Source organism: Dromaius novaehollandiae, chromosome W (genome assembly GCF_036370855.1).
Source record: "Dromaius novaehollandiae isolate bDroNov1 chromosome W, bDroNov1.hap1, whole genome shotgun sequence".
NCBI classification, from domain to species: domain Eukaryota; kingdom Metazoa; phylum Chordata; class Aves; order Casuariiformes; family Dromaiidae; genus Dromaius; species Dromaius novaehollandiae.
Window position 1 is genome coordinate 44,593,800 of NC_088130.1, and position 14,633 is coordinate 44,608,432.

The window sequence follows — 14,633 nt, forward strand, 5'->3', positions numbered from 1 at the left end:
ATTACTTGAAATTTGAAATTTCAAAGAAATTTGATTGCGAGGACCAACACAGGCTCTCTCTGGTAAATGAAAAAACACAGTTTGTCAAATAGGTTGGTGATCTCAGTCCAGTTGTTGAGGAATGAATGTCCATATTGCCACAATTGCAATGACCTGTGGGCAGGATGGGAAGAGACAAAGGCTGACAGCTGATAGTCTCTCTAAACTGAGGCATCTTAGATGTGAAGCTATCACTGCTGCTGTCATGTCTAATCACGAGTGCACTTCAGGAATATTAGACATCAACGCAAAATGTTTGGAGCGTTTTGTCACTCTGCGTCACAATCCTTGCACCGACCATGCTTCATTTTTCTAGCATTTTTGGATCATTTATTAAAACCTAGATGGAGAGGCACTGCTTAAACATCAGGTAACACTCCAAGAAGACAAAAAGGTGCATATAGAGCTGTCGGTTGGTAACCGAGTGTCGGGTGAATGCTTTATTAGGCAGCAAGCATACCACTTGGATGGCATTGCCAATTCTTGAAGGATTTATAATGTGCCATTGAAAACAGAAGGATTTAAACTAAAATCTTGCAAAGACTTAAAAACCACATGTTTAACTTTACACCTCGTATGTAGTTCCACTGAGGTCAATGAAGCTATTCACTGTGGAAAGTTAAGTATGTGTGTAAATCTCAGCAGGATTAAGGATTTAGCTTGATTATCTCCCCAGGGACTGGAAACAGGGGCTGGTAGTTATCAGATGTATAGCCCAAGAGATCAGAGACAGTTTGTGTCTTTGAATATTGGTCTAATTGAAGAACAGCATTAAAATTGTTGAACAATCCTGGCTTTTTTCCCTAAACTTGCAGTAGGTTTTTTGTGGCTACAAGCTCCTACTTAAAAATCCCTGTATCAATTGAAATTTGCTTCCTCATGGCAAAGAAAAACAGGTGCATCTTGATTTTTAAAGTGTTTTTAACAGTTTTGGGGGGAAAAAACAGTATTTGACACAGCTGGTGGGGAGGGTGGATTTTGAGGGGAGGGGAGGACATGTTGAATGTATCAAAGTCTTGAAACCAGGCGCTCTACCAGGGGTTGTGCCAGGGAAGAGAGCTCTCCTCCTCCTCGGCTGCACCACAGGGGTCCTGTGGGTTTCTGCTCGCCCCTCTGTGCCCCGGACGCCCCCGGGGCCCTGACCCCGGCAAGCCGAGAGGCGGCAGCAGCGCGGGCTGACCCCGCGGCCGACAGCGGAGCAGGGCTGCCCCCGGGCCGGGCCGCCCGCGAGGCGCCAACGGCCGCCCCTCCCCCACCCGCGGCGCGGGGCATCGGCGGCGAAGCGGGGGGAGCGGTTGGGGGCGGCGGGCGATGGGGCTGGAGGCGCCGGGCGGACAGAGGGGGAAGAGCGAGGTCCGCGGGCGACGGGGAGGGAGCCGCGGCCTCGCTGCCCGCCTCGGCGCGGAGATGGCCGGGGTGCCGGGGAGGCGTTGCGGGGCGAGGTAGGCGCTACAGGGGCGGGAGCGGCCGGGGCAGCGCCACAGGCGCGGCGGCGGCGGCGGGAGGTGGTGCCGCGGGGTGCGCGGCGCAGGGGCGGCGGCCCCGCAGCCCCGGCGGGCGGGCGGGCGGCGGCAGGTGGGAGCGGGCCGCGCCGCGGTGGCCGGTGCAGCGGGGGTGGGGGGAGGGATGGGCTGCGCGCCCAGCATCCACGTCTCGCAGAGCGGCGTGATTTACTGCCGGGACTCGGACGAGTCCAACTCCCCCCACCAGACCACCACCATCTCGCAGGGCACCGCCACCCTGCACGGCCTCTTCATCAAGACCGACGCGGCCGACTCCATCCCCTCGGTCCTCGCCTACCAGAGCCGGCAGCCGCCGCCCTGCGCCGGCCCCCGCCGCAAGGACCGCAGGGAGCCCAGCGCCTCCGCGCGGGCCCGGGCGCCCCACTGCTGCGGCATCGAGGCGGAGACCCAGACCAGCCACAGCAGCGCCAAGGTAACCGGCGGCGGGGGCGGGGGCGGCGGCCCGGCAGGAAGCCCCCCGCGGCCCAGGCGAGAGGCGGGGGAAGGTCTCGGCGGTCCCGCCGCGGCGCAGGGCAGCACTGCGGGGAAGGCGGCAGCCGTAGCGGCGACCTCCTCCTCTTCGGCTGGGAGGGCGATGCCGCGGCACATGGGCCGCAGCTGCGAGGCGCGGTTGCCGTGGTGGCCGCTGACTCGCCGCAGCTGCGGAGTCGCGCCGCGCCGGGCGGCGGGGGCTGGTGCCGCGCCGGGGGGCGGCTCGCCCGCGTGCGAAGCCCGGGGCCTGGGCGGGCCTCCTCCCGCGGTGGAACAGCCCCTGGGGCAGCCTCTCGGGGGCAGAAGAGCTTGTTTCGACCTTTGTCGTTGGTAGCGGGCATCTGGGAGAGACGCTAGTATGCTGGAATACCCCCCCCCGCTTAACACTCAACAGCGAAGAAGCAAGTAGTTGATGTTGGGGTTTTTTCTTCCTTTTTTTCCCCCTCCACTCTGTATCTAGTTAAAACGAACTCTTGCTCAACATGAACGTTCAGCTGAAAAACAGACCGTTGAGATGGGCGCACACATGCAAATACCCTCGTTGTTGTAGGGCTAGCATACTTCCCGGAGCGGGTGAACAGAAGGCTGTGTCTGTAGGGCTTGCCCACTTTCAGAGCTGGAAGGCTTGTGTCCGCCCATCAGTGGCTAAAGGCTAAGGCAGGTACCGCAGCAATCTGCACATCATCTTCACCTGAATCTGGCAGTTAAAAACATGGTTGCTCTGGATGTTTGTTTTTTCAGTAATATGAAAGTAGACTCTCCATTAATTTCCCCCAAAGTTTTGTAAGAATTACATTTGGTGATGTTGCTGTATTCCAAAGCTTATAATTCATTATGAAAACTAATGGTGGTGTGATCACCAGTGCACCTTAAGTTACTTTTCTGTTGCAGTAATAAAGCAGGTTATTGTGTCACAAAGTAACTCCATTGATTTAAATAGATCATATTATTTTGTAATATAATTAAGAGATTGAAAGATTAGTGTAAACTCAATCTATTTCTATAATTAAATCAAGAAATCATCTAAGGAAAATGTGAGTGAAAGAGATCACGGGGGGGGGGAAAAGAGAACAACCCGTAGTTAGTTTGTTTGGTTGTATGCTGAGAAACTTGCAGAGGTGTCTGTGGTTATGTTGACTATTTTTCTTATTCAGAAGCAGGACCTGCATAATCAGGGATATGAATACAAATTGAAAAGGACTGGAGTAATAACTTATTAAATTTCTTGGAGTTTTTGAAGTTTTTTAAAAACTTCAGAATGGGAAAGAGATGCTTCTTAAAAGGCGATAATTTTTTTTTAAATGAGGAGAGCAAAGCAGATGTTCTTGCACAATTTTTTATAAGTTGTGATTTGGAAAAAAGGCTTTCTATGGTGGTGATATCTGTTTCTGTTCTTCTCAGTGGTTTATTATTTGTTATTACATAATAATCTATGCTTATAAGCCAGTTAGCTCTTTTGGTCATTAGAAGTGAACGTACTTCAGATGTTGTTTGACTTTGTAATTGGCACTCTAATCTCATTTTGGGTAATTTCAGGTTCTTTTTATGATTTTTGAGTCCCAAGCACCTCAGGTAAATGATAATTTGGTTTTTTTTAAGCATTTCAGTGATACAGCAGAAATGCTTCCGTCTCATAAGAAGTAAGATCTATAAAATATTTTTATATCGATTTTGAATGAAGTTAGAGCTTCTAGCCACTACTCCTGGCATAATTTCATAGAGGGTGATACTGTAGTTAGATATCTGTGTGACCAAAGCATGGCTTGAATATTGCAGAACTATCGTAAATACAAAATAATGTCTGGCTATGAGGAATGGAAAAGCTTGGTGCTATAGTTCTCTTGTAACACATGTAGCAAAATTTATTTCCATAGAAGTTAAAAATTGAAGAAAAATATTAGTAATTTTGGCACAGAGAATATGTCTGCTAATAGCTCATGTTTTAATTCTTATACTGCTTAGTTCTATATATTAGCTGTGTTGAAATTTTGTCTAACTATATTTAGGGGGAGGAAACACATGTGGGTCAAAAGGCTTCTGGCATTATTATCCTTCTGGTTGTGTAACTATTCAACGCATTTAAACCATGCTGCTTCATTTGTCTTTATTTTCTGTTCTTAATGGTTCTTTTGTTGTTTTGTTTACACAATCAAGTACCACTTTTGCATTTGACCTTGTATTTCCAAGATTATTGTTTTAAAACTTATCTGTATCATAATATTAAACTGGCATTAAAAGAAATCAATCTCTAATGATTTCATTCCAATGTAATTCAAATAAAAAACAACAAAGATCAATTGTTGCTTGAACTACTTGGCTTGCCTAAACTTTACTTTTAAAATCCATATGGTCTGTACTTGTTGGGGCAAGATCAGTGTTACAAAGATATTTTGTGTTTTGTCCCCCCCCCGCCTTTAATAAAAGAAGTTCTGAATCATTCCAAGCATTCAGGTGTGCTGGTCTAGTTCTATTCACATCAGCTGTGAGTAACCATTTGATATTTCTAGTGTGTGCACCTGCTTCTTTGTGAGTATCAGAAGTTTTGTAACAATTACCTGCAGGTTCGTTGACAAAGATGTAAGTGGACTTGTTAAGTATTATAAGGTGAGTCTGTGCTGTAACTTGAAATAGGACTCACAGTTTCTGGTGCCCAGCCATATGCTATGTTACTAAGTTACTTGGGCACAAACACTGAAGTAAAATACAGACTTTCCTTGCCCGTGCTCACTCCTTAATAAAGCCTGTGCTTACTATGTCTCTTATGGCCAATGGAGTATTGTAACGTGCATACAACTACTGCAGGTATGTAGTGGATGCATTCTTCTGTCAGGAGTTGACTCTGTAACATTTACTATTTCCTGCAGACTGTGAGAAAAATATCATGGCAGCAAACAGTATGCTCCATCAGCTTTACGCAGAGATAGATGCCATTTTCCTTTTTTTTAGTGAAGCATAACATGGCATGTGAGATGACACTGAGCATATGATGGTTGCTTGACCCTTTGCCCAAAGATTGCTGCTCCTGAAGTGCAGCAGTACCAGCTGTTTAGCAAGAAGTAAACAGTTTCTTGTTAACGCAAGAAGTGAAGAATATTGCATCTAATTGAAAGCTGGCCTGAGTAAACAGTTCTGTTCTAATGACTGAGAACACATTTTTTTTTTATGGCAGATGGTTGGGACATCCCTTTTATATTTCCTCTCTACTAAAAAAATGATAATTTTGTCTCTAGCATGGCTACTATATATACAGAAGGCTTTCAGGTTTTTTGTTTGTTTGTTTGAGTTTTCAGTAAAAAATATTCATTTAAACAGTTCCCTGGTCATCTGAAAAGATAATAGAAGCCTTACCTATTTATGCTTACTCTTTAGGGCTTAAAGAATGCAAATACATTTTTTTAATCATTGACAAATACAAATCTTAAGCAAAAGTATGTACTTAGATATGCTTTTCTTTAACCTCTTGATACTTAAATGTTAGCCAAATGTATAGACTAGAAGAGCAAGCAAACCTTAAGGCTCTTGTTGCAAACACATAGCCAAGTGAAAAAAAAATGCAGTCTTCTCCTGATTACTTTATCCTTTCTCTTTTTGAAATGACAAGCACAACAAGTGTAATGGCTTGATTTGCTCATGCCATGTTCTTGGTGGAAGAAGAAGAAGAAGAAAATGTGTGTATGAACCTCTCTTGAAAGTCAGTGACAGCAAAAACAGGTTTTGACAGTTTTCAGGCTTTTCCATATCAAAATAATTAGAGGCAAACCTTGGAAATAGAAAGCAATACAATGGGACAGACCCTCACTTCTTATTGGCTATGCGGTGTTGGTCTGTGTTAATTTCCAAGGTGGAAGCAGTGAGGAGAAGGATGCTCCTCAACATGTCAAGTGCTTGTTTTTTCTGATTTTTTTAAAAAAAAGGGTGGGGGAAAGAGGAATGATGCAGCTGCCAGGTACAACTCTGAGGACAGAGCACTATGGAGAACTTGGAGAAATCCAAGTACTGAGAGAGTTGTATTGGGCCCATGGGCCCTAGAGAAATGTAACCCCAAGCATTGCCTTGATCTAAAATATGGTTCTTCTCTTTAAAGCAGTGACATATCCAAGAACAGGAATAAATCGCTGGAGTTCTTGTATTTCTTGTTTTGTTCAAACTATGCTACCGTTTCACTGGCTGCTAGTATGTTCCATAGGCTAGACTTGGAAAAAAACTTAAGGCTATGCTAGGAGAAATCTCCTTGCTTTGTGACTCAGTATGACAAAGGTCAGTTTCACAACTAGATAGGACATCTAAGGCATTGCAGTCCTCTTGAACATGTTCTGGGCCTGCAAAGCTGTCAGAAAAATTCTTGGAGCAGGCTGAAAAGTGTTGGTACATTGAGCTATGTTACAGTGCAGAGCCTTTTCAACTTAGCTGTTCTCTGAGAGAAGTAGGCCTCAGTGACTCTTACCACAACCAAAAAGTTGCTAGCAGAGAAGTGCTTTCCCTGGACTAGGTCTAGGCTTCTTAAATGAGTACATTAAAAAGACTTGCAGAGAGTTACTGCTTCATATCTGACCTTTTTTTCCTTTTTCTTCCCCTCTCCTTCAAGCAGCGCAGGTGAATTTTAAGAAGTTCTGTAACTGTTCTGTTAAGCAGTGCTAGACAGGAGAAATGCATATATTGAAGTGTTACAGGATGGAGGAACCCTTTTCCGAAGAAAATAACAAGCCACTTGGCAAAGAAAACAGAGCAGCCAGGTAGATTATACATGCTTGGTACTGAGTCCTTGAGAGAACCATCTGGACTTCCAAAACTGTTCTGGGTGACAGGCATTTCTATCATTATATACAAAACACATCTTTCTTTTCTTTCTTAGTTTTCAGCTGGATTGGTTCCACGAATGTTCTTATGAGTGTTAATGCCACTACAGAGTACTACATTTCTCCTGCTCATTCAAGGGAGCGCTAGCTTAGCTGAACACTGGTTTGGGGCAGGGGAGGGGTGGTGTATGGAAGAAGTTAACTATCTTTTCATCAGATCAGATGAAAAGATAAGTTATCCAAATGATTTTTGGGGTCTTTCCATTGTTTCACTAGTTATTCACCATAAAATTATTTGTTTTAGGAGCATACTGTCAACCTTATAGAAGGAGAAGAGGCTACTAAAGAACAGTGACCATGGGGGATGATTTTAACATTAGACAACATAGGCAGAACAAACTGCTCTGCTGAGATACGCTCATAAAAGACCAGTCCATTTCTTGTCTCTCAGCTTTTTGTGATTCTGATGTTCACTTTCCATCTGTGGAAATGTTCATTAGTCCTACCTATCAGCTTAGGAGAGTCAACTGGAGCAGAAAAGAGGATAGGAGAAGAGATGTTGAAGACACTGATTGTCAGATGGAAAAGAAAAACCAGTCGTTGCGCATAGGCAAAGAGTAAAATGTAAGCCCCTCTTGGAAACTTTGAAGAGAACAATGTACTTCAACCATTCAGGCATTTGGAGTCAACAGGCATCTTAGTACTCCTGCATGTCCCCTGCCCCCCTCCCCCCCCCCCCTCCACCGGGTCCTCTAGCAAAAAATTACTTGGGAGTATCTGCTCTCAGTACCCAAAGGGTCTAACTGTTTTGGCTAAACTGAGTCTGTTTACTACTTTTTGTCTGTTTTCAACTTTGTGCCATTTGCTGTGCACGAAATGAGACTCTGAGGCTTTACCTTCTGATTTGGATCTCTTGACAATTCCTAATACTCCTTGACTACACTGAATGCAGAGCAGAGCAGGTGGATTTCAAAAAAAACTGACCACATGGCTCAAAGTAATGCGAATGGAGAAGCTGTGCCATATGTCCTGGGGAACAGTGCGTGCTCCTGGGATGCAGGAGATAGGTTTGAATTCCTGCAGCTGAGAAGGATCTAGAATACCTTCTAATTCCTGGATGCTTAATAATCACTAGGGTGTTATACAGAAGACGGACACCATTTTCCTCTTTCACAAGAGTAATAATCTCATCATCTTTCATACCTACAGTAGTGGTTTGGGCAGTAGAATAATGGAGCGGTTTTAGGCTGTGAATCTAAATATTCCAGCTGTTCTACAGGTAGTTAGAGAGACAGACAAAAATATCAAACATCTCTTGTAAGCATTTATTATCAGTTGGTGTGATAAGAACTCCCCACCCCTCCATGTACATGTGTCACATTGAAGTGCTGATCTTGCCCCATTTACTGTAATGGGCATTTAAGAGCCTGACTCGCAATAATGTTTGCTGTTGCTGGTTGAGATCCTTTGATTTCTCATCAGAGTTTATTAGTTCAGACAGATTGCCATACTTCCTCTACTTCCAAAAGGGCACAGCTGGTCCTAGATCAGATTGCCAGGTGTGTGCTGTACAGTGTAGGCATTCCTGAAGTAGAGAGTAATGCAAGTGCTTTTTTTAATAACTGTAATGTTCTGTAGAATGAAATTGTTGTCAATTTTGTGTGACAATATCTAAAGCCCATAGAAGTCAATAGGAGTATCTTTACTAGATCCTAGTGATTTCCCTACAGCAGGACCTAATATTTTATAAGCTTCTTAAATGGACAGTGTAACACAGCCCTAACAAGCCACACTCACATGCTGCCTCGGGTTATATCTTTCTCTTATGTCACCTGCACTGCTGCCAGATCTCAGGGCATTTTATTTTCCATGTAGATCATTCTCTGCTTGTATTTCCTGTCTACCTCTTGGTAACTCCTCTTTTTTCTCACAGACTCAACTGTCTCAGTTACAGGCTTTCTCAGTGAAGCCTGAAGTGAAATGCATGTGGTGTATGTCAGTTTTGTAGGATTATCTTTAATACACATGTGACTTTCTGAAATTGCTTTCAGTGAAGCCTCTGTATACCTGTGTGGTTGCTAGGAGACAGTATGTGAAGTGTTTCATGGTGTAGCAGAATTTAACTCTTTTTGGGGAGTGTTGTCATGGTGACCAAAATCAGTATTTTCTGGACTTCAGAATAACTCAGTGCTAGCAGGATTATGGCTTTAGAAAATATATAGTCACCTTTATGGATGTAAAAATAAATGTACTATATTGAGACCTTGTAGAATGCAGCATGTGTTTAAAATACATTATTTTGTGATTGAGAATATGAGTTTGCAATAACGACTGCCAAGTGATTGTCTCCTGTGCATTACTGTCCTTCCCTTGCCCAGTATAGTAGTTGCATTTCTACCTCAGTGAGTTGCCTGTCTTGCCCTGTAGCAATAGCTGACTCTGTTTCCTCATTTTTCTGGGAGCAACTTGTTCGGGGCAATTCTTACAATAGAAGAAGCTCATTCTGTAGGAGCTTCTGTTGCTTTTGGCTTGTGAAGCTTGAGTCACCTTTCCTTTCAGGTGAGGAAGGAATGCTATCTAGAGGTATATTATTTTTTTCTGAGTGAGATAACATGCTGCACAGCCTTCTGGAGGTAGCCTCTAGTGCAGGTAACTATCTTCAGCTGAGAGGAGTAGTTAGTCTGTGTGTTCACAAGCTGTATTTTTCCCTTGCAGATCAACCATTTGTGTCAGCCGCTGATCCAGCCCTTCAGCATCCAAATATTTGTAATTTTTTCCCCACCTGTACTGTCAGTTATTAAAGAACAAAATATACTAGAGATATGGTGTTCCTTTAGATTGATTACTTTAGTTTCTGTGAATAGAGAGTTATTCTGTAAATTGTTCAAAAAAAATCCATGCATACCTCTGCTCACTGATTCATTCATCCAGTGCCAAGTATCCTATATCTTGAATAGGGGAAAGGTAGAGCTTAGATTTACTTTGAGAAGCCTCTCAGCTATCTGGTGCTACTTTAGAAACAGACTCAATATGAAGCTCTTAATTACTTGAGTTATTTGCTTCTTTCAAAATATGGAATTAATTTTGATGTTGATTGACATTTTTGTTGATGGCTTTCCAACACAGTCTCTTGCCTTGGATTCATACTGCAGCTGAGGAAGCATCACTGTTTCTGAAAAGGTGGGAAAATTGGACCAACATCAGTTGGTTTCATAGCATGCAAGTGTGGGAGCAGGATTTGCAGAGATAGGGGCCACCTGAACTCCCTCACAAAGAATCCCAAGTAGATCCACTAGAATGGCATGGAACAACTGTTTGCTCCTTGGTTTCTATGAATGTACAGAGTACACAGCCAAGCGTGTGTGTGCATGTGTACATGTATATTATAAAGCAGCATTTAAACAAGAAATCCAAAGACATTGCAGTTAGCTTAGAGACTCTGCATTAGTGGACTCAGTAGTGTCTGTTATGAGGTAGGGGAATGAGACAAAATGGGCAGAATAGAGCTTTGAACCAGTGTAGCTATTGGAAAACAAGCTGTTAAATAGCTATTTATAAGCTTAGGACAAACTGTGCTCGCAGCCAGTTTGCATGTAGAGCTGTAACCTGTTAAATTTAATTACAATTTGTTTGGGATGTTTTTGGAGGGGCAAGGAGAAGAATGAGTGTGAAGGTCAAGGGGCTGATTCCCTTTTATTTTATGCATGTTTTAGTCAAAATAGCGGAATGCTTACCACTAGCATACGATTTAGTGCTGAAAAAAGATCATGTTAATCTGATGTGGAACTGGGCACTCACTCTCCAAAGCTAGCTTTGGAGCTCCTTCCAGCACTGATTTTTTCCTTTGTTCTTAGGTCAGCCAGTTTGCACTGCTCAACTTGAGCTTTGTCAATGCTCATCATTCTCCTGCAGTTATATTTGATAATAATCATTGTGTGCATTTATAAAATCAATTTATCTAATCAAGCCATTGTGCTAGCCAGAAAAACAAGAAATCTCTTTTAGAAAAAGAAGGGTAAAATGAGGCCTCAGAGTTTGTGCATGTTTGTTTTTGAAGTGGAAAAAAAGATCTTTTGAAACTTTGAGATAGAGACTTCCCGCAGATTAGATGATAACATGGTGGCTCAGGTGCTTTCTGGAGATGAGACACCCAGGTTCAATTCTCTGTTTTGCAAGAGTCTGAACAGGTTTTCCACCATGTGTCACCAGCCTCCTGGGCTCTTGGCTATTGTGGATTTCTCTTCTTCTAGGTTCTAAGAGCTTCCCTGAAATCTGTCCATTTGCAAAGAGTTCCTGTTCTGATGAATTACTACTACTAGTGCAGAAAGTAATTTCCCGAGCTGTGTAATTATGTTAGAAAATACCACTAGCTTTCAGGAAAAGGTGTTACATTCCATTTCAGAATAAAGTCGTTCATATATGTTAAGTAGTTGGAGCTGTGTTTGTGCTAAGCTGCGTTGTCACCTTGTGGAAGAGGTGAGCCAATGGGATGCAGAACACCTTGGCACTGATTCATTTCAGGCTGCTTCCTGTTACCTTGGAGGATGCAGTAGGAGAGGCCAGGATGACAAGGCAAGAGATCTCAAGAGTTTTGATTTCTTTAGTTCTCGAGGTCTTAGAGCAGTGAGTGAGTTGGGGAGGAAGAGGGGCTGGCTTGCAGCTGCTGGACAGCCCATGTGAGTCTCTCCTGCGCTCTGGTAAGGGAAATGTGCTGTGCTCACCAGCACCTTGCAGGCTTCCTTTAGGAGGACTAGAGGACCAGGTTGGCTCTCTTTGTTTTGTTTTGTTTTTCAGACATAAAAGCTTAACTAGACTACAGAAAAACATCAGGATGCAGTGGCTGGTTAGAGAAGAGGGAAATGAAGTGAAGACGTGAGATGGGCTAAGCAGAGTGGGACATAACTGTTAAATGAAAAGAAAGCAATCAGTCTAGCAGAATTTGGGACAGTTGTGAAAGGAGCGTGTGTCATGGGATGGAGTAGGCTAGAATAGGGACTTAAGCAAAAGGGAATGGGGCTGGAGGGCACATGAGAAGAGTGTTTTGGAAAAAATGTAAGTCTTGGTGGCACAGAATGCTCATGAGACTTGGGAGTCTTCAGGAGATGTGACATCTGAATTTAGTGATTTCTGTCCAGATCCTATAGCTATACAGCAATAATGTAGCTTGCAACTCAGTGCTGAGAATTTTACGTATTATAGCAATCTTGAAAATACTGTTTCTGGAGTTTATTTATAGGCATCTTACTGAGCTTATAAAGTCATTCAAATATACATCTGTTTCACTGCAATAGGGAATGTACAGGAGGTGTTCTGTTCTGTAAATTTGTAGTAACATGTCCACTGCTGCCTAAAGCCACCTAATTATCTCTGCTTCTCTGTGTTTTTACTTTTTTTCCCCATGAAGACAGCAGAGAAATCTCTAAATATATATAAATTGTATAAATTTACATTTGAGGGTGAGAGACAGAAGTATGTATTATTTAACCACACAAGTTGAAGGCTACTAACCAGTCTGTTTGCCAGTGCAAGCTGTACATCCTTGAAAGGAAAAAGCTTAGCTTCACCTGTTTTTTTCATTGTCTGCAGTGCTGTTCCAGACAAACCATACTACCTTGTTGTGGCATCAGGATATTTGGGGGAGAGATGTTGGTAGCTAAACGAATATTTTTACGGTAAGACAGGAAAGGGAGCTGACTGAGAGGGTCTTGTTGCCCTGAAGAGAGCTCTGAGGAGAGAGGAATTAAAAAAAGAAAAAAAAAAAAAAAAAAGCAGGGCATAGCCATCAAAATTATTGTAAAGTAAAATGGGGATACTTCTGGTAAGACTTAAGTGAAATGACAGTGTTTACTCCTGGGCTCCAAGCCCAAGTGGGATATTCCCAAGAGAGGATTTGCACAGTGTGTTAGCTCTATGGGTCTGATACACAGGAATGAATTTAATCCATAGCATCTTCTTTTGAAAGTGACTTTGTATGAAAGTTGTCATTTTATTTGGCGCAGCAGTTTTTTTTGTGGATTCTGACATTTCTGGTCATTTCAGTGACAGGTAAGCTGGAGTGAGCAACAGAACTTTTTTTTTTTTCGGGTACCATCAGTGGAATTTTCACATTTCAAAAAGATTTTTTTTTCTAATGTGATTGAAAACTGACTTTGATAGGTACCACTAAAGGGGCAATTTGAAGACAACAGATGTGCCAGTCTTAGAATAAAAACATAAAAATTCATCGTTTTAAGTTAGATTATGTGCATTCTGGTGTTACAGATGTCAGACTTTTTTCAGGCAGACAGCAAGCTTAGTTAATTAACTGGAAAATTTCAGGTGTGAAGCCAGATGCATAAGCTTTAAGAAGGTCAAATATCATACAATTAGCAATAAAATAAAACTAGTTGGACTGAACAATGTTACACTCGACCAGAAAGTGTGGGGATATTGTATGGCCTTCAGTAAGATCATGCAGTAAATTAGATCTACATGCTGCTCTTGGAGGTTTGGATCTTCCCTGATGTATGAGGAACAAAGTCATGTATTTCAAGGGTGTGTATGGGTTTTGTTCTAATACCTATCATTTTGTCCTGACACATGCTTACAGTGCTGGGGGGGGGGGGGGGGGGGCGAGAAGCAGGTGGTGAGAAATTCTGTTAACAAAAGTAGTTCAAACCAGCAGTTTTAGACTTTGGGCTTAAATTTGTTTATTTCTGTCCTGCTCTATCAACTTAGAAGGTTCCTTTGTTGTCTATTTGCATATACACTTAATTGAAACAGCTGATCTACATGCAGATCTTTTCTGGCCCTCTGGCATTTTAGTGACTTAGGGACCATCCATACAGTTCAAAGAGCTTGGTAATGAATCATCTTCAAAGAAGGGAATCCTTTTCATGGGTTCCACCAGATTTATACAAGAGGTTATTTTTAGATCAAGGATTTTTTTAATTTAGAGCATTACGACATCTGTGGCCTCGCCTTAGATTTGAAAAATCTGATATGCTCAAAGTAATTCCTTCAAGGCCATTCTTTTATGTTCACTTTATTGTTATTTTTCATTTGGTTGCGAATAGTCTGCAGACATCTTAAAATCAAAGGGGGCTCTGTATTTCTGTAGCTCACGCAACAAGTCCTGTCAGAGAACATTGTCTTCCTGTATGGTTAGTGCGGATGGCTGCCTATGTTAGGACAACGCTTAATCACCATGCTAACATTTGCTCTCTGGTATCAATGCATGATGCAGTTTAACTGTTTGAGTCTGAGATACATATATGCTTACAACTTGGTATTTTATGAAGCGTGTACAGTTTTTGGTATATAGCATGTTAAATACCAAGTGAATAAAGAATGTCCTCAGGTCACCCTTGTTTTGTCTGGGAACTTTTGAAGTATAGCTGCACAGGATCCACTGGAATAAAATGAAGGAGGATGGAGGCAACATGCTCATAGTTGCAAAGTGTTTCAATTTGTGTTACTGGTGAAGTAAAATGGATGCCGGTGATATATTATCATCTTCAAGTTTGGGCAGGGGAGCTATGCCTGGAAGATACTGCCATCGGGCAGATTTAGGAATGTCTGAGTGGTAAAGAAGAACAAAAAACTGTGCACTTGCACTAAAAACTTTTAGGAGAAATCAGATTAGCTTTGACTGTGGATATACATTGTAAGAACATTCAACATTTGCAGAAGTAGCTTTCTAACTGGGCACCAGAACATGAAGAAGATAAGTGGGAATGGTTTGTTTTGGGGTTTTTTTGTATATCACTTCTTATCAGTAAAGGAAGAACAGTATTTTATTTCAAAATTTAATGGAAGCTTAAAA

At 42.6% G+C, this 14,633-nt stretch overlaps 1 protein-coding gene across 8 annotated transcripts in view; it reads left to right on the forward strand.

The window, feature by feature from the left end:
• Positions 1-14,633, forward strand: part of LOC112987044 (high affinity cAMP-specific and IBMX-insensitive 3',5'-cyclic phosphodiesterase 8B) — a 93,162-nt gene that overhangs the window by 6,497 nt on the left and 72,032 nt on the right. The window contains exon 2 of one of the 8 annotated variants that reach the window (XM_064500280.1): positions 1,750-1,974. The exons of 3 other annotated variants lie outside the window; for them this stretch is intronic. In XM_064500280.1, the coding sequence (XP_064356350.1) occupies positions 1,750-1,974 (225 nt within the window). Of the gene's footprint in view, positions 1-1,573; positions 1,975-14,633 lie in introns of those variants that run through there. 4 more of the 8 variants (XM_026106708.2, XM_064500281.1, XM_026106707.2 and 1 more) reach the window with 4 other exon arrangements.